Consider the following 24,652-nt stretch of genomic DNA (forward strand, 5'->3'; position numbering starts at 1 on the left):
CCATAGCTGTGTTATACTGAGCTCTGGAGGGAGACTCCGCTCCTCCTGTCTTCTGTCAGAATTCATTTAGGGCTGTACAGAAGGAATAGCTGCGTGGAAACTGGAAAAACCAGGAAAAGGGGGATGTGTGGCATTTCCCTGTCGGGCAGATACAGCCTGTATGACAAAATCCTGGGTTGCGAGCTTCCCTCTGAGAGTTCGCTTGTACTGAGTTGTGTTGGTGGGGCTGAATAAGCCAGGCATAACTGCATTTTTGTGGTGCTGTTTCTTCTTTCTTTTTAGACGGTTCCTGCGCCGTGAGACCTGACTGGACCTGAGATCATGGATTTTTAATCAGGTGGCTGCTGCTCACCAGAACTGCTTTGGAATAACCAGCCGTGAGGTGAAAAGCTCTGCAGCTCATCTCTGGGGTCTTGCAGATCCCTACAGCTGCCTCTTCTAGCAAAACTGTCAGCTGAAGATTACCAAATACTGCAGTAAGTGAGTGAGATTCAGCACAGGAAGCAAAAACCAAATTGGGGATATAATCCCTGCAAGCTGTACTGGGGCACTCACTGCTGTGCTTCTGAGCCCCGTCCTTCCCAGAGTCAGGTAGGACCGAGTTCTCCTCGCTGTTGGGCACTAGGATCTCTTCCAGTCTCCTGCAGCTCCACTTCTAATCCTTGGGGATGATTTCCTCCCTGAGGCCCTGCAAAGGGTAGGAAATTATTCATGGGGTGGATTTTTTTATTTTTCGTTTATTTTTAGTCACAGCCCCCCTACTTCTCCCCTCTAGCTTTTACAATGTGCCATGTTTGAGTGAAGCTGACATCCCAGGAATGACGCTGTGGTACCCTGGAGCTGGTGTGGTATTGGACAGTCAGTTCTCTTTCAAAATTTGCTTTTTCAGACTTTTTTTTCCTTTGGATTATGAGAACATCTATTTTTGTTATTCAGTCTGTCCCTTTTGATAAGCTCTCTTCAGCTCAAGCACTTATCCCTGGGAGGGCAGAGTTTGAAAGTTATTACAGCTACAAATTTTTTTATAAATATGTATATTTTGTAAATGTCTAAATACTTCCACTAATTTTCAGAAAGACTGATAGTTTAATTTTCTATAGCTACAGTGAGTTCGATTTTAAACTTTTCTAACATGCACTGGTTGTAGTTGTGGTTAAGTTATTGCAACTGGTGTTAAGTTTTTAGCCTCACTGACTATTTTTGAAGCTGGAGGGGACGATTCTGTTAATACCAGTGTCTTTAATGCTGATGTGCAGTTTGTGTTGCCACCTGTAGATGGTGACAATGCTCCACTCCATGGCTGGTGGTGCTGGATCTTGCTGCTCACCCACCTGAACCAGTGAATTGCCAGGCTGGAGGAATTGCATTTAGTGTCCTTCTTATTTTTATTTTTCTGACCATGCAGGATAACCTTGAGATTCTTTCCATGTGTAAAGCATCTTGGTGTTGTCTTGGTTAGGATGCGTCGTGAGTGGACTTGTCCTGATGCTCAGTAACCCGTAGAGGTGTTAGTCTCTTATAGTAAGCAAACAGTGGGTACAGCTTAAGGGAAAATTCGAGCTCCATGGAGCTTATCCAGTTTTCGTCTCCCTCCCACAGATGGGTTTGTGTGTGTACCTGTTTCCAAAATCAAAGCCAGGCTTTGCATGGGATCCTAGAATCTCTTGCCAAAGCACAAGCGCTTCATGTGCTTCCATGCACAGGGGTTTTTACAGCTTGGTTGTTAGCGGTGAGCTCAGTGCTGGTAAGTTGTGCCTCAGTTCTCATATGTGATTTCAGAGTTGTTCTGTGCTGGTCTGAATTTTGTTTTTCCTTCCTGGCTGCTTGAGTGGAGCCCACCCTTCCTGTGGTAAGGTGTGGATGTACCGCTGCACGAAGATGCACTGATGTCAGAGTAAGCAGCAACACTTCTTGGGGCAGATGAAGAATGACACACACCCAGTGTGGCACAGCAAGCCCAGCCCAGAGCAGCAACAAAACTGCTGCTGTGAGAGCTTTACTCTCCTTGCTGGACTGAACCCCTAGCGCTGCCGGCAGCAGGTGCACCATGCACAGCACATTGCGGCTCCCTGTGCTCCTGCTCTGACTCATCCACCGTCTCCTGCTCCCTTGTTTGTACCTGTTATTTTTGTGTGCCCTCGGAAATGATCCTGATGAACAACAGCTTCCGTTGTGGGGGGAAAACTTCAGCTGGGCTACTTAGAAAACAGATTATTTGCCTTCCCTGGGCATTTGTCGCTGGTGCTGCAGCTTTTCCTGGTGTGGTGGCCAGAGTGGGAGGGCTGCGGTGGTGGAGCTCGGCATGAGCGGGCTGGTCGTGGTGTCAAGGACATCTCTGCAGCCCAGCTGGAAGATGAGCCTCTCGCCTCCCCTCCCCGTGAGGCTTGGCAGGACCTGGGGAGAGGACGGGGTCCAAGTTTTGTGCAGAAGAAGAGACCATAGGGTGCCTGCTGCCTCCTTTCAGGAACAAGGCCAGATTTGGCAGAACAACTCTGTCCGGAGCTGTGCCGAGCCCAGCGCTTGGGTGCAGGAGAGGTCGGCGGCTGGCTGCCCGTGGGACAGGGGACAGACACAAGGCGGTGACGCCACCGCACAGCTTCCCGCCCATGACTCCAATTGCAGGCGGCCAGGAAGTGAGATCACAGCTCGGGAGGTTTAAGGGAGGCCGGGAGCCTGCGGACACCCAACAGAGCCGGGACCGGCTCCACTCCCACCCTGCCGGGGATCCCTGACCCAGCGCCATGGGCCGGGTCGGGCTCCCGGCGCCCCTGGGGCTGGTCTGCTGCCTGCTGCTACTGCTGGGGGGCCCGGGGGGCCGGGGGACACCGCAGGGGCCTTGGGAAGAGGAGCAGGGCCCCGGGGCAGAGGGGGGACTGTGGGGCAGGGCAAAGTATGAAGCCGTGAAGAAGCATTTGGGAGCTGTGGGTGCTCTCTCCAAGCAGTATTGGCAGTACATGGCGTGCAAGGTGTGGCATGAGGGCTGCCAAGAGGAGGAGGAAGAAGAGAAACAGTCCAGTGCTGGCCCAGGTAAGCACCTTCCTCCTTTTTCTCCCTCTCTCAGGACCCACTGGGTCCAAACATCCCACATACCCCAGTCCCTGGGGACCCTGCCCTTCCCTTCCCAAGGGTCACTGCTCCGGGCATCTCCCTCCTCACTCAGTGTACCCCAAATATGGGTCTCTGTGCCCACTTGAGCGAGCTGCTGCCCATTGTGTCCTGACTCCCCTCCCCACAGCATCTGATCCCCTGCACCTGGGAGCAGGGCTGCTATTAATGGGGCTCAGCTGAGCATCCATACAAAATACAAAGGAAGGACACTTGCTGGCAGATTTCTGCTCAGACTGCTGCCTTTTCCAGGCTGGAGCTTGCCTCTGGTGGGTCAGGATTACCTGGAAATCCTCTCTACGTGGTACTGCGGCTTCGGCAAGTGCTGCAAGACAGGAGACTGCAGGATAGTCAACAATATCACAGGTGGGTGCTGTGCTTGGGAGACACCAAGGAGTGCTTGTCTCTGCTGCCTCTCCCTACTGTCTCTTCTTTTGTTTGTGGGGTTTTTTCTTTCAAAAAGTGTATTTTAGCAAGTGATGGAAGTAAAAGGCACCTCTGAGCAGGTTACTGAGCTGGTGGGAGGGTGAGGGGCTGAGCTAAGTCCCATTTCCCGTAATGCATTTGCAGTTCTGAGACACAAGAGAATTTGCTCCTCACTGTGCAGTGTATGTGCTCCCATTTGCCGCTAGCCCTGCCTTCACACAGTAGCTCCCAGGCAGGTGCAGTGGGACCCAAACTGGCCCAGTATCCAGCCCCAGGTTGGGAGGACACTGAGACCTTCATCTAAGCCCTGTGCAGGTGCCTTTGCATTTTGTTGTCCCTGAGATATCTGTTATCCATAACCCTCTGCCGGGAACTCATGAGGGCCCATGGGCTTCAGCGCTCTCCAGTCACCAAATACCTGTTCCTCTTCACAAAGGAAAAAAGGAGCCAGTGGAAAATCTGTGTCTCTTGGCAGTCAGGGGCTGATGCAGGCAGCACAGGCAGCCTGTTGCATTAACCCTGTGGCTTTAAGGCCACTTCAGACCCCACTCAGCCAGGCAGCCCCCCCAGCAGGGCTGCGTGAGCTTAGTGCCTGCCAGGTTATCTCTTCTTCCCCCCTGCAGCAGCAGCTGGGCTTGCAAGTTAAAGCTGAGCTCTTGCTCTCCCTTTCCCCCAGGGCTGGAAGCAGACCTCAACAGGCAGCTCCACGGGCAGCACTTGGCCAAAGAAGTCGTCGTCCGGGCAGTACGAGGGTTCCTGCAGAACCCACAGCCGCAGAAGGCTCTGGTCCTCTCCTTCCACGGCTGGTCCGGCACAGGCAAGAACTTTGTAGCCCGGATGTTGGCCAGTCACCTATACCGGGATGGACCGAAGAGCGAGTGTGTCAAGGTGTTCATCTCGCTCTTCCATTTCCCCCACCACACATACGTGGACTCGTACAAGGTGAGAGCTGACAACGTAGTGTTGCTGTGGGGACAGTCCAGTGTACTGGGTCTGGCTGGGGTGGAGTTCATGTCCTTCGCAGCAGCTGTAGGGTTCTGTATTTTGGATTTGTGAGCAGAACATAGTTGCTAACACAGCCTTGTGGTTGCTTGCACAGCCTTGCGGCTTTCTCCTTCTCCCACTCCATCTTGCAGTCAGTAGGTTGGGGGTACACACACCACACAGCTGAGCCCAACTGACCAAAAGGATATTCCGTGTTGATCTACTGTTGTGCTCACCAATAAAAACTGAGGGGAAGAGGGGATTCTGAAGTACGAAGCCATTGCTTAGAGACTGTCTGGCTGTCAGTGGCAGGAATTAATGGTTGCCTTTGCATCACTTGCTTCACTTGCTTGCTTTCTTCTTCTGCTTTCCTTCACCTACTAAACCATCTTTAGCTTGATTTACTCATTTTCTTGCTTTTGCTCTAGATATCACCTGCCCTGCTGCACTGGGTGGGAGGGAGGGAGCCAGCGGCCGTGTGGTGCGTAGCTGTTTGCCGGGGTTAACCCATGCAGGCTCAGCCCCTGCATGGTGATCTGGTGGCAGCGACAGCTGCTGGGCTGCTCACGCCCCTCCCTGCTGCTCTGCAGGCTCAGCTGAAGAAGCAGATAAGTGAGACTGTGCAGCTCTGCAAGCAGTCCCTGTTCATCTTCGATGAGGCAGAGAAACTTCACTTCAGCCTCCTGGATGCCATCAAGCCCTTCATGGCTCGGTATGACAACAAGGACCAGCTGGATTACCGGCGATCCATCTTCCTCTTCCTCAGGTGATTTCTGGGTCCCCAAGGATGTGGGGAGGAACAAAGTGGTGATGGGTGTTATCCTGAGACGTGCAAAGAGGGGGCTCAGGCTGCAGAGGAGGGGAGAGAGATGCTAGCTCCTCCAAGAGGTGTTTGCCTCCATGGTCAGTTTTGTTTATTGATGCTGAGCATCTTCCCTGGGTTCAAGGCATTTGCAGGAGGAGCTGAGGTCAGCTTAGCTGGGACACCTGGGCCAGTGTCCTGGCTTTGAGACAAGCAACCAGTGAGTTAGAGCTAGTGTGGTGTCCCCTGCACAGCTGAGCAGGGAGATCTCGCTGTTGGTTGTGAATGCTGTCCCTGACTCAGGTCTAGGGGGGATGCATCTAGGGGGAGAAGTGGGACATCTCAAAATTGATGTGAAGTAAACATGTCTGAAGCAGCTAGTGAGAAATGCTAAGAAGATATTAGTATCTTGGACCTCCTTCAATTTAGGAACTAGAGCCTTTGGCTTGGCTCTGCCCGATATTTGAGGAGCTGACCACGTTTCAGTCCTACCTGCGTGGGTCTCCGGCAGGAGCCGTGGTGGAGGGGGCAGATTGTCCCTTGTTGCTCAGGGCAGGGTGGATGTGCTACCAGCTGTGCGGAGCTGACCTTGTGTCCTACCTGCCAAAGCCATGCAGGTGCCAGGGGTGGCTGACAGTGGGGCATTGGGCCAGCGTCGTGTGTGCCAGCCCCTTTGTGCCACCAAGCAGAGGGGAGCAGGGTGCCTTGAACTGCAGTAGTGTGTAATCATGGGGGGGTTTCGTCATACGTGGTGGCAGTGTGACACAGACCTGTTGTGGGGACAGTTGGCTGTCTGCCCCAGGGCTTTTTGGGACACTGGTCTGGCCCTGCAGCTTTGGCCAGGTTTGAGGGATGGGATGGGACTGGCTGGCTGTCCTCAGGCAGAAGGGCTGTTCCTCCTATGCTCTGGGTGGGAGCAGGATCAGCATGAGCTGAGGGACAATAGGGGTGGCTTTGTAATTTTTCCTCCCCTCCATTTGGGGAGTGGGTTCAGAGCCTCTGACACAAGAGGAAAGATGGGCGCAAGATCTGCGTCCCCTCCCTGCAGCCAGCTGGTTCCTAATATTGCCAGCTCACTGGTGGTGGGGCACTTTGGGGGGCTGTTGGCTGAGGCTGCTGCAAACCCCACACCAGCACTCTGGGACTGTATGGCCTTGAACTGCTTTCTGAGGTGAGGGGCTGCCCAGGAGCTTTAATGGCTATCGGGACCCATGTCCCCCACCATGGAGCTACCCCCAAAGTGGGTGTCCAGCAGAGTCCTCATGTGGGACTGCGCTGCTTTGTCCCTCCTGCAGCAGGTGCTTTGCCAAGTGCTGGGCTGCCACTACAGTCCCTGCTCCAGACCTTTACTTCTAGTGGGACTCCTGCCCGGTGCTCTGCCCTCCAGCCTGGACTTTCAGGAATGCTGAGAGTTTGGTGTGGAGCCAAGTGTCACCTGCAGGGTCGATGACATCCAACCAGGAGAGGGGACTGAGGGAGATGGAGGATTCTACTGGGTCCTGGTCCCACCCTGGGGAAGAAGGCAGCTGCCCCAGGGACTGGGCTGGCAAGATGGATGATAACTGTGTGGAAAGGGGATCTTTGGGAAGGAAGATGGTTTCTCCCTGTGCCAGTATTTCAGATGCTGATCCTACACTGCAAATCCTTTGTTGTCAACAGAATTGCAGAGGCCTGCTGGCAGCTCTCAGCAGTTCATCTTTGATGACGTGGTTCAATAACTTTCCTTCTGTGTCTGCAGCAATCTCGGTGGCAATGCCATCAATGAGGTGGCCCTGGACTTCTGGCGAGCTGGCCGGGCGCGGGAGGAAATCTCCATGGAGTTCCTGGAGCAGCGGCTGCGGCTGGAGCTGCTGGAGCCTGCAGGTAAGCTGGGTTTACGCAGTCCCACCCACCCTGCGTGAGCATGTGTGCTGCAGAAGGAGCCTTTATTCTAGCCCTGCCCTGGGGTTATTCGCGATGGGAGCCCCTTCATCCTCATTAGCACAGCCCCATGAGCAGTGAGGCACAGGAGGAGGGAGCTGTGGCTCCTTGTCCCCTTCACCCCTGAAAATGGCCAGGGTGCAAGAGGGAGCCCAACACCATAAGAAGTACCAAGGCTTTTCTGGGGACTCAGGCTTCTCTTGGCCCAAGATGGCCAAGCTGTGATGTTCTGTGTGCAGACCAAGTGCTGGCCAGCTCTTTGAGTGGGTGTCTCCCACCACATATGGCTGGGCAAGCCAAGACAGCCCCTTCAGAGACAAGCCTTGCCTTGCAGAGACGTGCCAGCTCTCAGATGAAGTTTCTGAAGCTTTTTGTCTCGTGTTTTGCTGCAGAGAACGGTTACGCCCGCAGCCACCTCCTGGAAGAGAACCTCATTGATTTCTTCGTGCCGTTCCTGCCCCTGGAGCACCACCACGTGAAGCTCTGCGCGCGGGATGCTTTCCTGGCCCGTGGGTTTCCATACACCGACACAGCCCTTGATGAGGTGGCCGGGATGATGGTGTTCGTCCCCAAAGAGGAGAAACTTTTCTCTGCACAGGGCTGCAAATCTGTATCCCAGCGGATCAGTTACTTCCTTCCTTGAACACCAGGTGGGACTGCACTGGTGGTGAAGGTGGTTCTGTGGTGGTGAAGGTGGTTCTGCCGCCTCACACAAGGTCAAGCAACCAGGTTACCCAGCCCTGGGCTGGTACAGGGACAGAGACTTAACCCCTTGTGTCCCTGACGGCTCTTTGTGGAGAAGGAGATGCACCCAGCCCAGCCTTACTTCTGGGATACGGGGACAGCCTGTGCTTGGCTGCCTTTGAAGTTTGTCCAGCGTTTAAGTCTCTTCTTCTAGCAGGTAGCAGCCTGAAGTAGAGATCTGGTTGTGCTGACAGATGCTTTGACATGATCAGGGATGTCCAGGGCCTTGGTTCGTTACCATGTAATGAAGGCCTTGGATAGACTGGTCCTGTTGAGACAGTCCAGCAGAAGCCACGTCCTCATCCCTGTCCCGTGTCTCTGCCACTTTACAAAATTGCACAGAACTGTTACGCTGGAGCTGAGTGTTTTTTCTCTCCTGCACTCACGAGGTGTCTGCTGCTCGGGGACACGTGTGCCAGGATCGTGCTTTGTGCACGGAGGTCCATGTGTAAAGAAAATGACTGAATAATCTCCTCTGGAGATGTCAAATCCAAAGCTGCTCCCTTTGGAGTGTCCCTTTCTCATTGGAGACTTTCCTTGTATGGAAGCAGCTGTGGGCATGAGGTGAACTTCAGCTGAAATTAATTTTCTAAGGTGAAGAGCCTGTTTACTTCACCACAAAATGAAAATGGGGAGACTAATTCCCCTCTCAAGGGCAAAGGACAGTTGAGGATGGTGGCTGAAGGTACAGGCTGCAACTGAATTTGGGTTTTGAAGGATGCAGTAAGCATTTTCTTTTTTCCAGTATGTTGTGTGGTGTGTTTTTTTGGCTGGTATCAGCTTTACTACACCAAGGGGCTGTTTGCTGTCTGGGTACTTGCCAGCTGATAAGTATGTTGCAGCAGGACCAAAAAGTTTCAACAGTGTTACAGGAATCACTTTGTGACCTTAAGGTCAAAACTCCCTTCCAACGCAGCGGGGCCGGGCGATGAGGTGAAACTGCACATGCCAAGGACGGGGCTCAGCTCCCCGCACGCCCCGTGGCTGGACCTTGGATCTATTTTAGGCGTTGAACCTCGCTGCGGTGCCAGTGATGAGCAGCACGGCCTCTGGAAAAAGATTGACCAGACACAGGTACGAGTCCTGCAGGCTCTGAGTTGGTGCTTCCCTCTGGTTACCTACTGAGGCTTCACAGTCCACGGCAGCTGCTTCCTCATTGCTCAGCTGATGCAGAGTTAGGCTGAACTTACCTTTAGTCTCAGTGCATGGTGTTACCAAGCACTTCTGAGACTCAGGTTATGGTTAATCTCTTAATCACAAATTGTCAAACCTAAAGCTTCAGCCTGGGCAAGAGGAGTGGGAGATGTGCCTGGGGAAGGCGGGGGGTGAAAATCCACAGAAAGATACAATTTGCATTGTGTTTCATAACCTGGGCGATAAGTTTAGAAGGTTGTTCAAGTTTAGTTGCTTAGAAGGTTGTATAAACCAGGATAACCTGTGATTATATTTTCTAAAATAGTGAAGATTGTTCAGCTGTGCAGGTCAGGCTGATGCTGTCTGAGAGGAAGGGTTTGTCAGCCATTTCAGGGGCTGGTATGAAGTTGGCAAGTGAAGCGGTTCTTATTCTGTTACTGATTAAGGAGGTGGTGCTGTTACTATTGAGGGCAACTGTCAAACTGCTGATGCAAGACCCTGCACTCTGCAGGTCACACGTATGTTTGAGAATTCAGTATTTGCTTATGCAACCCCAACAGCAAGAACCGCTCTCCTCTGGCCACAGCAACATTGTTTGATTTTAGAGTCATAAATAAAGATACTGCTTTTCTTTGCCATCTGGCAGAATTAAATTATTTCTTTTTTTAACAGGTTTATAATCATCTTGTCCTTTCTACTCAAAATAACAAAGTTCAGGTTAGTACTGAGCAGCTTCAAATATTCCTTAAGAACAAAAAGCAGCATATACTCAAGTGGTTTTTGCCAATAAAATATTGCAACCTTTATTTAAAACAAAATGCAAATTGGCAAAACTTTGTGGAACGACAGGCAAAGAGGCCCTTCAGAGGGCCTTATTTACATCAAGTTTAACACTGTTCGCAGTTCACAGTCAGACGATAGTGAGAGAATTAAATTAGAAAAACAACCAAAATATATTACAATAACAATTAAAAACAAAAAACAGTTGACAACACTGGTAGAGTGATTGGTGATTAACGTGTTTCATTTTAATCCATTCCTGCCCTCAATGAGTTCACTACTGATACAAACAGCGTGCCGACACATGTAGAAGAACGACCTCCTTTGGTACAGACATTTCTTACCGTGTAGGTATTGTAAGTCAGGTGTCCTATAACCTCATATTTCCTACCGCCAGGGAACAGGCTGAAGGTTTGTTCTACACTACAGGCAACTGGAGCACAGCCCCACTCTGAACTGGGAGGTTTCCGAGCGTGTTGTAGTCGCTACCCCTCAGTTTTCCTGCTGGCTACTGATGAGCAGTGGGGCTGGGTTGAGTGTTATTAAAAAGACAATAGCCTGATATATTTGCAAACCCAATCTTCTGGATTCATTAATGCTTGTCGCAGCGGCTGATGATGCCCAAGAGCACCCACAAGCACAAGGCCGAGCACCTCAGCTGCTGGAGAAGCTGCCTCAGGTAAGCAGTACGGACACTGGGGTTGGGATTTCTTTGCTCCATGACTGCACAGCGTGACCCATCCTGCTTGCTCGCACCAGCCGCCTTTCAGGGAGGGGCTGCTCTGTTACCGCAGCAGTTTTGGCGCAGCTGCTGCCCCACGCTGTGGGGTTTGGTTCCTGCTGCCTGCAGAGATCTGTGTACTGTGGAACTCCTGCACCAGCACACCTGATGGCGTGCCGACACTGACTGTGTCTCACTGACACGAGTGGTGCTCAGCAGAAATGTTCTGTGTGAGGAGGACAGGAACAGACAGCTGCCCCCCTCTTCCCCATTGCGTTCTGCGTCAGCAATGCTGCTCCAATCAATTCCGCTTTCCCAGCAGCTGAATTTGATGTAGTCCCAAGACCCAGACTCTTAATTCAGCTTCAACCCTGTCCGCACTAATGAAAAATAGGATAAAATTGAAGTGCTGCCAGTCAGGCAGCTGAGTGTACCACTTTGGGGTTAAAAAGGGCGTACAGCGCAGGAAGAGAGAATTGCACCTGTGAGTTGGCTAATTCCCCACCGTAGCCAGGAAGAGAAAGAAAGTGCCCCATGTTGGCTCACACGTGTGAGCGCGTGCTTTGTGCCTGGCGTTACCAGGCCCTATGTGGTGCTGTCCTCTGTTGCAGAGACAACTGCTTTAAATTCCAGCCCGTTCTATAGTGCATGTGAGAGAGCCCAGGTGCAATTGCATCCGTACCCCATGAGGCCTTCAGATAGAGGTGAGGAAACACAACAGGAGTTTACACTTTGTCCCTACCCTAAACCACGGAGCAAGAGGTGCTGCGCTTCACAAATAATGGGGCTCCAGCATCCTTGGGTTACTCTGAAGATACTGTGCAAGGCGGGAAGCTGCTAAAGTAGAGACCTTTAAGGCTGAACAGAAAGCCAAACCTAGCAAAAGGGAGAAGGAACAGTAACAATTTTAGGAGAGTAACTGTGGAAGGAAGAACTGAAGGGTGAGTTAGAGCAGAACCAACTTTCCCAGGTCCCGTCCTTTTGCTCTCCCACCAGAGAGCAGGGGAAAATTCCAGTTTGGGAAGGCTGGAAGCAGAAGCTATCCTGCAGCCTCCTATTTAGGATGAAAAAAAACCCTAGCATTAAATTAGCTCTTCCTCTGCCACTATCTACCTACCTGATGTTAGACAATAGGTAAGAGCAGAGAAAATGCTCTCCATAGGAGTGATGACAGACAAATCCTAAATTCCTCTGTTGTGTTTTCCCTCCCCTGGAGGGATCAGACCTGAAGGGGTTTCTGTGTTGCCCAGAGCAGTTGTGGAGTCTCCATCCCTGGGGATATTCAGCAGCTGTCTGGACATGGTCCTGGGCAGCTCTTGGACCAGGCGACCTCCAACGGTCCCTTTGCACCTCAGCCTGTGTCACTGCTGTCCCACTGCCCACCCCTGGCAGGAACAGGGAGAAACTATGTGGCATCTGCAAGGAACTGGGGATGAGCAGCAGGAGGACCACTTAGTTCTTCCTTGGGGCACAGTTGGCTTCTTCAGAAAGGGCTGAAAGAGGGGAGTTTGAGCAGTTAGAAAGTCCAGGAATGGGCTGCTGTTCTATCACTTTTGCTGCAGCTTTTCTGGAAGACTGGCATTCAGGAAAAAAAAAAGAAAAAAAGGCTTTTTTTTCAAAATACTCAACTGGACAAAGATCCTTGTAATTTTCTGGTTAAAATACCTTTCCCCTGAGAATCACTTCAGTTTCAGTCTTGTTTGTCCTAAGCTTAGTAGTAAAATGATGAAACTACACGATTGTCTGTCTTTCTGCCCCAAGGAAAGCTCCCATGCCTTTCCAATCCTCCCGATTGTTTAAAAAGCCATGTGAAGCAACACCACGAGCCTCTTCCCCTTTGCAGGTCCTATCTCCAAAGGCAGTTAGTTCGGTGTGTGGGATGCACACCTTCAATAAAGATGACTGCAAGAGATGAGGTAAGCCACAAAAGCCCTCAGTAAAGTCTACAAGATAAGGGTTTGTCACTCAGCCTCCCCTGCGGACCCCAGGCAAGCTCAAAATCCTCCTGCAGAACCAGACAGCTGGCTTTGTTGGGCCGGCCTGACGCTGCTAAGTCAGGATGAGTAACCTATGCTGCACTTTCCTTTGTCTCCACTTAGGCACCAGCTCACTGGGAAAAAACCTGACTTGTAGGAATAATTAATTCACTTTAATGCCTGTCAGTTGGGATGGAGGGATTGCTTTTTGTGTTCTTTTTCTCACCATCTCACTTACTTGGGACAGTGAAGCTCACATGGTCCATTTTGCTTTGCGTGCTGCTCCACCGGTGCCCATTCATGCATTGTGACACAACTTTGTTTACCACAGACCAGCAATAAAATGAGGATTCTCAGACACCAGCCCATTTCTAAAGATTTTTCAGGCCACTGTCTCACTGTGCTCCACAGGAAAAACAGGGACGCTCAGTGAGACAGCCCAGCTGAGTTCAAGCATCAACAGGGCCATGTGTCTAGAGAAACACAAGTGCCCATCTAAATTCACACCTGTGCCCCAGCTCAACTCTAAATGCTCAAACTAAAAGCAGCACAGTCACACTTTAAAAACGAGTTTTTTAAAAAAAGTATTTTAGCCAAAAATAAGAGATTTAAGGTGCAAAGCAAGCCAGATCCTCTATCATCACCAACAGTGTGAAGTGAGCAGCAGCATGCAGGGTAATGTGTATTTGGAACCAGGTATCAGGCCTGTTTTCTTCCTCTCTCAAACCAACAGTGAGCTGAGCTCTTCCTACTCGCCAGTATATGTACATCTTGGGGAGCTGTGCATATACACAGAACATCAGATATTTTTTATGTTCATGACAGCTACAAAGAGCACTAGGACCAAGGAAGACAACTTCAAGCACATGACAGCTTTCATCCTGGGATTGTCAGTAGGCAGCAGACATCAGCAACCGTCACCCAGTGGGAGCTCACTGGACAGAGCCTTGATGTGAGATTCTGATCTAGCCTTTAAAATACAGCAATAAAGTAAAAGATGGTTGTGATTTCCCCATATGCTGACATACATAGTCACCTTCGCATGCAGGCCGAAAGCCTGTGAGACGGGTAAGCACTAGAACAAACCCCAGGACACTGTCAGCGTGAAGTATTTGTGTTACATCAGGAGTAGGGACGGGCCCAGGGAACCCCGCAGCAGCAAGGGTGTGCGGTGGGCAGGTGAGGCTGCGCTTTCTGGCTCTCCGGCCGCTAAAGGAATGTGGAGAGCAGCCAGGAGCAGCAGAGGCTCCGCCTGACCTACCATGGGTCCTCAACATGATGGAACTGAACTGGGGAGCCAACCTGGTAACAAGGTAAAAAACTAGAGCTTAAAGAAAAAAAAACAAAACAAAACCAAACCCACCCACCCTCAATAACAACACTGGCAAGTTGTGCAAGAGCCCCAAACTACTCACAAAAGACCAACAAGCAGCACCCGTGCTAGACCACTAGAAATAGGTAAGAGCTGAGCAAAGGCTGTGTGGTGGGGAGGGGGTATTCCAGTGGTAAGTCTGCCCAGCATCCCTGACGCTTCTGATACAACGAAGATGAGAACATGAGGTGGACAGGAGGGAAAAGGGAGAGTTTCATATATTAACTTAATTTTGCAGTTCTTGTTACAGCAGCAGCAGCGCTGTGGAAGTAAGCCATTATCCAGGCTAGTGCATCCACCTCCAGCAGCTCTGAACACTGTCAGTGCATTAGACCTTTCCCCCAGCCGCACACGACCTCCCCCGGCAGAGCTGCTCCAGCTCCGGCTGCTCAGTGGTTGGAACCATGGCAGCCCCAGGGCCTTTCCCGCCCCACATCGGGAGGCCAAAGCGTGTGTTTGTGCAGGCGGGGAGGATCTGTACAGCCGTGCAGCCTGCAGCCACTCCAGTACTCCAGCTATCACACATCAAACTATCCTTTCCAGAGCAACAACCTGCCATCGATTCTCCTGCCTCTCCAAGGGAAAAGCAAAGACTTCCCTCGCCCCACTGAGCAGATCAGACTGACAAGGTAGGGACAAATACTTGATGTTCTGCCCCTTTACAGCTTTGATCTACCCCTTCCATCCCCCCCCTTCTTTTTTTTTTTTTTGAGATGAACCTGTAAACGTGAGGAGAACTCAGTGATCTGAGGTACTTCACATACTCAAGTATCAGTCTTTCCTTTTGAAAGCATCAGTACAGAAAAAAAGTCCCCCCCTCCCCGCGTGTATTTCTCTTACCCAGATTGACAGTAGCTACCTTTGCACCACATCGCTGATTTCTTGGACGCATGACAATAAGTTATTAAGGACGGGGTTTGCCCCAGGGACCCCAGCAGCTGTTGAGGACACCTGCAGTTCCTGCAGGCTGAGTTCCAGTTTGCTCACAGCTTCCCGGAAGGCAAATTTGTTGCGTGTATGCGGGATGCAGTCCACGTAGCCTGAGCAGTAATCCAGGAGCTGGTGGCCCGTGTCCACCAGCTGGCTGTTTGGTGTTGGCTCGGCGATGGCACTCGAGAGAAGATCTGCGCACTCCAGCAGCGCTTCCTTGCTGATTTTGTCTGCGGAGATTTTCTCGGCTGCCTGTTTGGTCTTTCTTAGCGCTACTTTTGCACCAGCCGTGCCGTTGGCCATTTTCACTGGGGAGGTGGAAGACGATGACAGAGGCACTTGAGGTGGAGGCATCACGGGCCTCCCAGATTTTCCACCAACAGGTGCTGCTGCTGCTGCCTTCTTACTCCCATCGCTCGAATCCAGTCCGTGCTGCGCTCCCGCCGCGTTGCTCAGCTCTTCTGCTGCATCTGAGCAGGCAGCTGGCTGTTGTAGGAGCCTCATCACTGGTGGTGGAGGTGGAGCACACTTTGGTTTTACCCGTCTGGGCCGGTCCCTGTCGCCAGAAGAAGTGACCTGATGCTCAGATAAGAGCTTAAATTTGTTACCCTGAGAGTCTGTGCCAATGAGCTGCACGTCTGCTGGAGTGTGTTTTAGAGTGGGTGAGATTAGGACTGGCACTTTGTGGTTATGAGTGGTTGGAAGTATTGCTGCAGCCTTTCCTGGAGATGACCACCCCGGTCTCTCACCATCCTCAAGGGCCCCTTGCCGTGGGCCACTGTTTTTTTCTTTGCCCTTGGGAGCTGCTGCTAGCCCTGGGCTCTCCTTCTCTTCCGATCCGGAGGGGGTTCGGAAGGGGAGCGCTGTGGCACCCCGCGGCAAGAGTTTTGCTTTTGGTCTCTCTCTGGTCAAAGCAGGGCCTTCTTCAAACCTTTTGGGAAGCAGGTCACTGGCCCTCCCCGTGCTCTCATCGGGCTGAGAGGAGGTGGACACTGTCCGTTCCAGTTGGATTTTTGACCTCTGGGAATTTCTGGGAAGGGTCATTGCCATCCTATCCTGCTCTGGGAGCCCTGAGGACATGGAAGATGTAGAGTTTGACCTTGGAAAAGGCTTTGAAGCTTCTTCACTGCCAGTGGGTTTTCCTGCTCGTAAACCCAGTGTCTTTTTAATCAAGCGCGGTGTAAAGAAGCCAGTGATGCCCGACCACCCACCACCAGTGCTTACGCCCCCACCACTGCTGGTACCAGTGCCATCATCATTGTAGAAGGTCCTCTGCACAAAGCCCCCACCATAGCACTTGGGTGGTGCCAGGCTTGCGTCCTGCTGCGTGGGAGCAAAAGAGAACCCGTCCACGTGCTGCAAGGAAGCAACAGATGAAAAGTTACCCGTCAGCTCGTATTTCTTATGGGGCTGATTCTCCATTTCCCGGAAGGAACTGCTGCGCTTGGGAGGCGTGGGAGCATTCCTCTTCTTCATAAAGGAGCTGAAGAAGCCACCTTTCCTGTCCCTGGTGAACGTGGTCTCTTTGGCATCCTCCAACAGGCTGCTGGGTGACTTGTCCCTCTGCTTGCGAGGCAGCGCAGGAGACCCGCTGCTTGGCTGCGTGCTTCTGATAAAACCTGGACAGAAGAAACAAGTGTGAATCTGCAAAATCAATTTCTACTACTGCCTCCCTGTCCTGCAGTGGGCTTTACAGGCCTGGTGTATTTAGCTGCCCAGGTTCTGCAGAAAGAGTCTGAGAGAAGAATTCAGCACTTATATTTTTGTGCGTGGCTGGTGTGCTTTTGAGTTTGTTTGGTTCTTTTTTTTTTCCACTTTTTTCCCACTTCTGAATGTATGACTTGTCTGTTATCTGTACTGGGGAGGCCACTTAGAAGAGAGTTCAGGTGAAAGTGAAGTTGTTCTTTTCTTACAGTTTCTTATTCCCTTCCTGTAGTTTTTTTCCTCCTTTCCCACATACAGTAAGTATAAAAGAAAACCTCTTGTTACACTGTCAAATTTAGTTTTGAAGCTATAGTTTTTAAAAGAAGCAGCAAAACTAAATGTAAAAGAAAAAATACAATGGGATTTAACATTAAACAAGCTGTATTGTTTTCTAGTTTTTCATAAGTAATTGGACTGTTGGAGTGGCCAACAGCCCTAATGACAGAACAGCACAGAGCACCTTCCCACGTCACACTGGTCGGTTTTCTTCTGTTTCTCTGGCCATTTACACCAGCAGCAAGCCTGTCCCAGAACAGGTGGCCTCATTGCCACTCTCCCAGTGCCCGTACCTGGTGCTGAGCTGGAAGCCGAGTGCTCCACTGGATCTTGCGTTCCCTCAATGTTCTCCTTGTTCTCTGCCTGTTTCTTCAGCGTTCTGGTCTTGGAGGGAAGCATGGGTAACCGGGGCAAGTAAGGAACTATGGATGAGGAGGAGGCTGTTCTTCCAAGCTCCTCTGCTACCTCTGCAAGGGGAATGAAAAAAAAGGAAAATTATAACAGGAATATTTGGAACAGAGACCAGCAGAGGAAAAGAAAACCTGGGTCTTCACTGCAAATCCAGACTGGCAAGAAGAGATACGTGACTAAGAAATGCATAGTTTATGGATTTAGTTTGTCCTCAAATCCAGAGGTAATCAGGGTAAGTAGTATTCTTTTTGTAATGCTTTCAAACTCATCCACATCTTCATAAATTCATCAAAAAACCCCAGTGGCAGGATGCATATAAGAGGTCTGGTATGAACCCAGCTCTCTCTGGGGGTAAGGGCTGCTCAAGAGCTAAAGCCAGCACTGAATGCATTTGCCTCTGTTTTTAATTAAGGTGCCTCCTGTTGATGCTCCTGAGTTCCCCCAAAAGTTGTGTCCTCTCTCGATCTGGATCTAAGCTGCTTTGCTGGAGGCAAAATACTGCACCTCCCTATTGGAAATGAAGGCTGCATGTTTCCATCTCACCAACAACATGAGGTAAGTGATTAAAGAAAAAATCACCACGCCAGAAAAACTCCCAAAACCTCCTGCTCACATGCAGGGTGGCATTTGTGTGGGTCACTCAATGTGCCTACTCTAGATCCTCCCTGGTAGAATTCAATCGGATGTGTTTTTTTCTGTAGTAGGGAAATGGATGGATCAGCTTCATATTTAATTTAAAAATTTAGAAAGATGCTTAGATATTTCTGCTTCTCTGCTGTCTAGTATCACACTGCTCACTAGTATTTACCCATTAGTTGACCTATTAGACCTGAGTTGCACAGATTAGGTCCTAGAAGTACCTAGGTAGGAAATCCAGAGATTAAGGCACACCTTTTAAAAATGAAGGCTGGGGAATAATATTTCATGACCTAACTGCTGCCATCAGCAAAGGACTGCGATACCCATACATCTTTCTCTCTCAGCATCACTCGCTATTCCTGACTCCTCAGTCTGGGAAACAAGAGGCTTCCTCTAACAGAGAGAACAATATTCTTTACATTAACTCTTTGGCATCTTAGGGCTCTTAGGAAACTATACTGACCCCTGCACTGGTGTATGTCTAAAATTTATTCAGTATTTGTGCAGCGAGTAAGAGAATGTATTCACCCACTTATGGTTAAGAAATTAAGAAAGGGATGAAGCTTCATCACAACCTCCACTGCCAGCAGATGAGCCTTGAAGGCCCATCCACAGGACACAGCACTCAAGGGATGACCTGCAGAAATAAAGCAACACGGGCTCTCACCCTCTGAGATGCTCGAGTCGTGGAACATGGTTTCAAAAGCCTGGTGGGTCTCAGCAAAGGATGGTCGGTCTGGCGGGTTCCATTTCCAACCTGCAATGTGAGAAAGCAGAGTAAGTCTCAGTGCCTGAAGATAACCTTTTACTCTGTCCAAGGAGACAGAAAGCACCTAAGCTTCCTCAACTGTAGTCAGGCTCAATGTCCTACTACTGAACAGGCTTTAGAGTCATTCACAGATATTAATTCACAGCAGCAGTGAGTCACCCTACTGTATCCTAACAAACAGATCTTGAGAGGAAGGAACCAATTCTAAAAATCCCCGTTCTCTGCCAACTCCACAGCTTTTTCTCATCTTCCTGTTCCTCTCTCTGAATTTCTTGGGCAAAGAATTCCATGTTTGCTACCCTGGCTGTTTGGACTGAACAGTCACAGATAACTGTGTGTGCAGAGCTCCAGGCAACAAACATTCTGCTCGCATGCTCTTAATACTGAAATTCAGGCAGAGCCTTCCAAAAGGAGAATGTGTTCACCCTGTGGGGGAAAGAGGAGGAGAGTGCATTGATCTGTAATGGAGCTTGGAAAGTTATGGAAGGGTATCGTGACGGAAAATGTGATTTCTGTAGTTAGAAATCTGCAGTAAGGGAATGTGTTCTGGAAGCACTTTCAGGTCGTATCACCATAGTGTCTGGAAAGTGACTGGCATTCTACTCATTTTAGGTGGCATTAATATCATATGAATTTCCTGCTTTTGTCAGCTTTCTGAAGGTTGGTTTTGTTCTGTTATTTTTTTTTTTTGAAGCAATATCCTTCATTGTTACCCAGCTTCTTTGTTTCATAACTGAAGTTCCACCCTGACTTTCCTTGACATGCTGGGGATCAGGCACTGCTGGAGACAGGCTGCCGAATGGCTTCGTACACCCCGGTTCATCTGTGTTGTCCCTTGAGGGCCACACAGATGCCTGAGTTAGCATTGAGGAGGCTCTTCCCACTCTGGTCACACCAACAGGGTCTCTCTGCTCAGAGCTGTTTACCTTATCCAGCAGCATGGCCTGGTTTGCTTTCTAGGATCTTCAGCCTTTTGCCCAGGATATTCTCTGCTCTTGTGGGATGGAAGGAGATCGGCAATGCTCTTAAACGCTGTTGCTCTCTTCCTGTATCTTTTATTTTTATATTAGTGGTTTTTCAGTCTGTTATGAAGCACTTGGGAGCTTTTCATGGTGTGCTTGGAGAATGTGTTTTGTGCAACACCTTGCCAACTAAGTGCTAGCGGTACTCAGAGATGACAGTTCTTGTTCCCTAGAGACCAGACTCATTTTGCATCAGTAACCAGGTACATCTCAGGTGACAGGGCCACATTAGCTAACAAAGTGGCACATAAGAAGCAAGGATTTCAAAGTTAACTACAGATTTCTCCCACCCCTCCCATGCTTTGTCTCCCAAACTGGAAGAAGATACTCACATGCCCTCATCAGTTCGTAAACCTTTGGAGGGCACCCCTCGGGTTGCTCCATGCGATAGCCCTTTTCCAGCAGATCATACACCTGAGAGAGGTCAATGCCTGGGTATGGTGACATCCCATAGGTAGCAATTTCCCACAACAGCACCCCAAAGGCTGGAATTAGAAAAAAGAGAATTCCTGGTCAAACATCTGCCCTCTTCTTGTGTTGCTCGTGACATTGTGGCCTGTACTGCAGCTTGAGCCAGCAACTATTTCTTGCAGATATTTCAGGCCAGTCCAGATGAAGACACGACATGATAAAAATGCTGTTGATTCATGAAGCTGTGGCCTGGCATGTGACTGTCTCCTCCCCACATGTTTCTGCCCAAGCCAGAAAGCAAGTTACTGTCTAGGCTGGCAAAGAAAAACAAAACAGAACAGACCACTGAAGTGGAATTTTCTTACCCCACACGTCTGATTTGATTGAAAAGGTGTTATAGGCCAGGCTCTCGGGAGCAGTCCATTTGATCGGGAACTTGGCTCCCGCATGAGCTGTGTAGGTATCTCCAGTCATAAGCCGACTTAAGCCAAAGTCAGCCACCTTCACCACGTGATTTTCTCCAACTAAGCAGTTCCGTGCTGCCAGGTCCCTATATAGAGGAAAACAAGCAAACTCCTTTACTGAAGCAAGAGCTGGGCTTCTGAATATAGTCTTCTGGTTGCATAGCCTGTCCCTCCCTTCTGAATTGAAAAGCACCCTCTTTATGCAGCAAAGGCCACATGAGCTTTGCTCCCAACAGTGTCAGGCACTGAGTGGACTTTTAGGAGCAATCAGTAAGTCAAAATTAGGGTTCATTTCCTATTAAATTTCCAGTAATGATAGCAGCTATGATGAGAAGTTTATGTTTCCTAAGAATAGGATGAGATCAGCATCTCATCACACACTGGTAACAGCTTTATGGCACGGCTTTATCTGACTGGATTAAAATAGAACATAGTGACTGACAATGCCCTGCACAAAGAGGGTACATCGGAACAGGACACCACCAACTTTCATAGCTGTCAGGCAGTCAGGCACAAGACTGTAAGTCTGCTATGAAAGTCATGGGCAGGAGGAATTGCAAGACACTATTGAAACCAAAACAGCCAATGGATACCCCAGTGTGAAACCTAAATCTGGAAGAAACATCCCGAAAAAGAAGAGTTCCTGGGGTATCATGCCGGTGGCCCATTCATCATTACAATCTGAGATTGTACCAGCTCTGTGTGATTTTACCCACCTGTGAATGAAGTTCTTCTTCTCCAGGTACTCCATAGCGGAGGAGATCTGGGTGGCCATGTAGAGTAGCACCACAGCACTCACTTCCTCCCGGTTGCATTCCCGTAAATAGTCCAGCAGGTTCCCGTAGGGCATGTATTCTGTCACGATGTAGAAGGGAGGCTCCAGGGTACACACACCTAGCAGAGAGGAGGGGGAGCATATGAATAAAGCTTCCCTTTCTTCCCTAGCTTAGCACTACTCCTGATTTAATAGCCATTTGTTGCATTTTGTAACCAGGAGCATTCCTCCAAAATGTGGAGATTTCCATCTACGAGACCCAGATCAATGCGTCCCGACTTAAAATTCAGTGCTTCTGTCTATTTATTTGTCCATCCACTTTATGGAAAAAAAGAAACCTGTCTATCGTTGCTATTTCTATATAATATACATAAAGAATATCTGTTCTTTGGAGGGTTGCAGAATGAAATTTTAATGCATGCGATTTGCTTTTCTTGCCCTCTCCTCCTTCATAAAGCTAAAGAGCGGCCAACTGGCCGTAGGTACCTGTCAACTGACAAGATTTCCAGACTGCCATGTCACTACAGAGTAATGTGGAGCACTCCCATGTGTGCAGGGGAAGGGATCAGCATGGTGGGACCTGCTCCCAAAGCAGCATTCTCACACATTCCGCAGATGACTACTCGCTACAGTCACCGCAATTATCTGCAAAGTGGAGGAGGAGGGCAACAGGATACTCATGTCAAATCTCTGCCAGCTCCCACTGCAGCACTGCTGAATGCCTCTTTATACCATTACACACATACAGGAGTGAAACACAACTACACTGTGCATCAGAAAGAGCAAAAACACATCTCTTTGATGAGAAATCTTTTAGTCTCTGCTCCTGGAACCAGACAGGGTTGGGCAGCCACATCATCTGTGCCCATTTCTTAAATGAGAATAGTTGCCATTATTAAAAGCCTTCACATTCTTCACATTTCTCCTTTCATCCTAGGCTTGGCTTGACAGCTTTGCTCCTGAAAACAGCAAAAGTCTAGAGGCAACTAAACACTAGTAAAGGTTTAGGGTGTCTCCATAAGAATCTTTGTACGTGTAGAATTAACAGCTATGCAGACCATTTAATAGCAATCCTCATACCACACACGTGCCAGCTCAACAAACGGGGCACAGCCACGCTGTAAGGCCTGCAGATTTCTTCCATCCATGTGCTGTTTGATTCGACCTGCATCTCCACTGCCTTGATCTCATGCACTTATTTGGTGACACACAGAGTCCCTTATAGCAGCAGTGATCTGGCTGTCTTCTGCTTAATTTCGGACCAATTTGTTCTATTCAGTGCAGCTTTTCTATAAACATCTCTGATTTAAGGAGTATAGAGAATGGTATTTGTTGTGCTTCGAATATATATTTTTTCTTTCACTTTGAATTTTCTTATAATTTTGTTCTGTTCTATCAGAAAAATAAGTAATGGAAAATAATTCTATAAATCTGGTTGAACACAGCAGAAAAGGAATCTGGCCCTGATAACTGAACCATGGAATATATCTAAGGCACAAACTAACTAGGCGCAAACTTTATATAACGCATAGTCGTGCATCAACAGCAAAGTTGTCTACTAATGTGACTATATTTGATGATTTATTTAAAATTAGTGTCTGTTAGCTCCAATATTACATAAGGGAATAAGCTGTCAAAAATACTACCCCATAACCTGACCTGATTAAAAAGGTTATGTAAATACAGAAAATCTGCCACTGTTTTCAAACAAGATAGATTTCATTTTGGCAGAAACTCAAGTAAAAAAAGGAAGAGTAAGGAATTCCACTAACCTAACAACTGCACTAGATTCGGGTGCTTGATCTCTTTCATCACAGCAGCTTCTTTCAAGAACTCTTCCACCTCCATGGTATCTTCCTAGATAAACAGAGAGGCAAAAGAAAGGACAATTCATTTTCATGACCAATGTCTGCTGAACACCACGTATCTGAGCTGAATATCAGTGATGGAATCCTTAACTCCATTCTGCTGGTTTGGCTTTTACCAAAGCAAAACACAACACCCCCGAAAAGCTGCCTGGCTGGCCTGCAGCGTGGCCAAGCCACAGATCTGCAGTACCCAGAACGTGCTGGGCTTTCTTGTCCTGTAGCTGTTGTGGCTGGTCAGAGGAAGATTGTCAGGGCCACTGACTTAGTTCCTCTGCCAAGTTACAAAAATTACAATTGAAAGGTCCCTTACTTAGTGGGTATGTAGAATTACAGAATCACAGAATGTTAGGGATTGGAAGGGACGTCAAAAGATCATCTAGTCCAATATCCCTAAACTGTAGCTGTTAATGTTAAACAGAAAGCTTTGAAAAGAAAGATAAATGGAGAAGCTGATTTTTTTCCAGGAGTAGGGGAGAGGTTGTAGAAGCTATTTCAAACACCTTTGATTTCTTAAAGCTTCCATGGCTCTTCTGAGGGAAGAGGACTTGGTAAGTAAATGGCACAGATCTGACTTGGACATGCAGTTCCTGCAGGTGCTTGCTGGGCAAATTCGAATTTGTTTCTAAGCCACATGCACTGGTGCAAGTTTAATAAGCTTTGTACTGCAAAGCTACTCTCAAGCATGGATTTTGCGCATATCAGCACAGTCCATTTGCTGATATTCATATCATTAGGAGGTATAACTGAGAATGTTACATTTTCCTTACCCTTATGATAAATGGCAACCAAACAAACAGCGCAAAACAATCTGAAAACTCACCTTTAATGTTTTCACAGCAACCGTGAGATTGTATTTCTTCCAGACACCAACGTACACCTCGCCGTACTGGCCTCCCCCGAGTTTGTGCTTCATGGTGATGTCAGTCCGCTCCATCTCCCACTTGTCGTGGATGGGGGACACTCCATAGACAGTGGGCTTATTGCACTTGGGTGCTGGGTAATGCAAAGTTGTCACCAGTCCATCTGCTACCGTCGAGTGATGGTGCACTAGCTCTGCTAGCGTGCTGAAACGGCTTTCTGCTGTCACATATACCTGTGAAGAACAAGCCAGGAATCTACTTAAATGACGGCAGCTGGAAGCTCTCAGTAACACTGGGAAACAGGTAAAAACATTCTAGCAGGTTTAAAAGGGAAAAAAGGTAAGGGAACCAGACTTTGGAATATTTGTTGTGTTGTTGGGCAAATGAATGTTAATCTTTGGGATTCTTACCTGCGGAAGGCAGCCAGATCTAAGCTATCACTTGAGAGCAGTGCTGTCTGCTGCCTCATGCTTTACAGGACTAGAAACTGCAATTCTTGCAGCCAACTGCAAGGCCAATGTCTGCATCACTCAACACATTGTACTGCTATTTGATCAAG

The 24,652-nt window shown here is 49.1% G+C and overlaps 2 protein-coding genes across 7 annotated transcripts in view; one reads left to right on the forward strand and one right to left on the reverse strand.

Moving 5' to 3' along the window:
- Positions 1-328: 328 nt before the first annotated feature.
- On the forward strand, positions 329-9,753 carry TOR3A (torsin family 3 member A). Its single transcript, XM_065842765.2, has 6 exons — positions 329-3,027; positions 3,358-3,471; positions 4,208-4,473; positions 5,106-5,281; positions 7,056-7,180; positions 7,630-9,753. The coding sequence occupies exons 1-6, from the start codon at positions 2,742-2,744 to the stop codon at positions 7,878-7,880; spliced, it is 1,218 nt and encodes a 405-aa protein (XP_065698837.2). The 5' UTR covers positions 329-2,741; the 3' UTR covers positions 7,881-9,753.
- Positions 9,754-9,889: 136 nt separating this feature from the next.
- The window catches only part of ABL2 (ABL proto-oncogene 2, non-receptor tyrosine kinase), a 48,328-nt gene continuing 33,565 nt past the window's right edge, over positions 9,890-24,652 (reverse strand). For 4 of the 6 annotated variants that reach the window (XM_065841856.2, XM_071809984.1, XM_065841858.2 and 1 more), the window contains exons 4-11: positions 24,054-24,326; positions 23,138-23,222; positions 21,307-21,484; positions 20,492-20,676; positions 20,048-20,200; positions 18,592-18,681; positions 17,168-17,341; positions 9,890-16,513 (exon numbers count right to left, since the gene is read on the reverse strand). In XM_065841856.2, the coding sequence (XP_065697928.2) occupies positions 14,820-16,513; positions 17,168-17,341; positions 18,592-18,681; positions 20,048-20,200; positions 20,492-20,676; positions 21,307-21,484; positions 23,138-23,222; positions 24,054-24,326 (2,832 nt within the window). In that variant the 3' untranslated portion in view covers positions 9,890-14,819. The remainder of the gene's footprint in view (positions 16,514-17,167; positions 17,342-18,591; positions 18,682-20,047; positions 20,201-20,491; positions 20,677-21,306; positions 21,485-23,137; positions 23,223-24,053; positions 24,327-24,652) is intronic. The other 2 variants (XM_071809985.1, XM_071809986.1) reach the window with 1 other exon arrangement.

Source organism: Patagioenas fasciata, chromosome 6, assembly GCF_037038585.1.
Source record: "Patagioenas fasciata isolate bPatFas1 chromosome 6, bPatFas1.hap1, whole genome shotgun sequence".
NCBI lineage: Eukaryota > Metazoa > Chordata > Aves > Columbiformes > Columbidae > Patagioenas > Patagioenas fasciata.

Excerpts from the sequence above, each read along its gene's own strand:
- TOR3A (XM_065842765.2), top strand. The coding sequence starts at position 2,742 with ATGGGCCGGGTCGGGCTCCCGGCGCCCCTGGGGCTGGTCTGCTGCCTG. Across the intron at positions 3,028-3,357 it reads ACAGTCCAGTGCTGGCCCAG|GCTGGAGCTTGCCTCTGGTG; the intron begins GTAAGCACCTTC and ends TGCCTTTTCCAG. Across the intron at positions 5,282-7,055 it reads TCCATCTTCCTCTTCCTCAG|CAATCTCGGTGGCAATGCCA; the intron begins GTGATTTCTGGG and ends CTGTGTCTGCAG.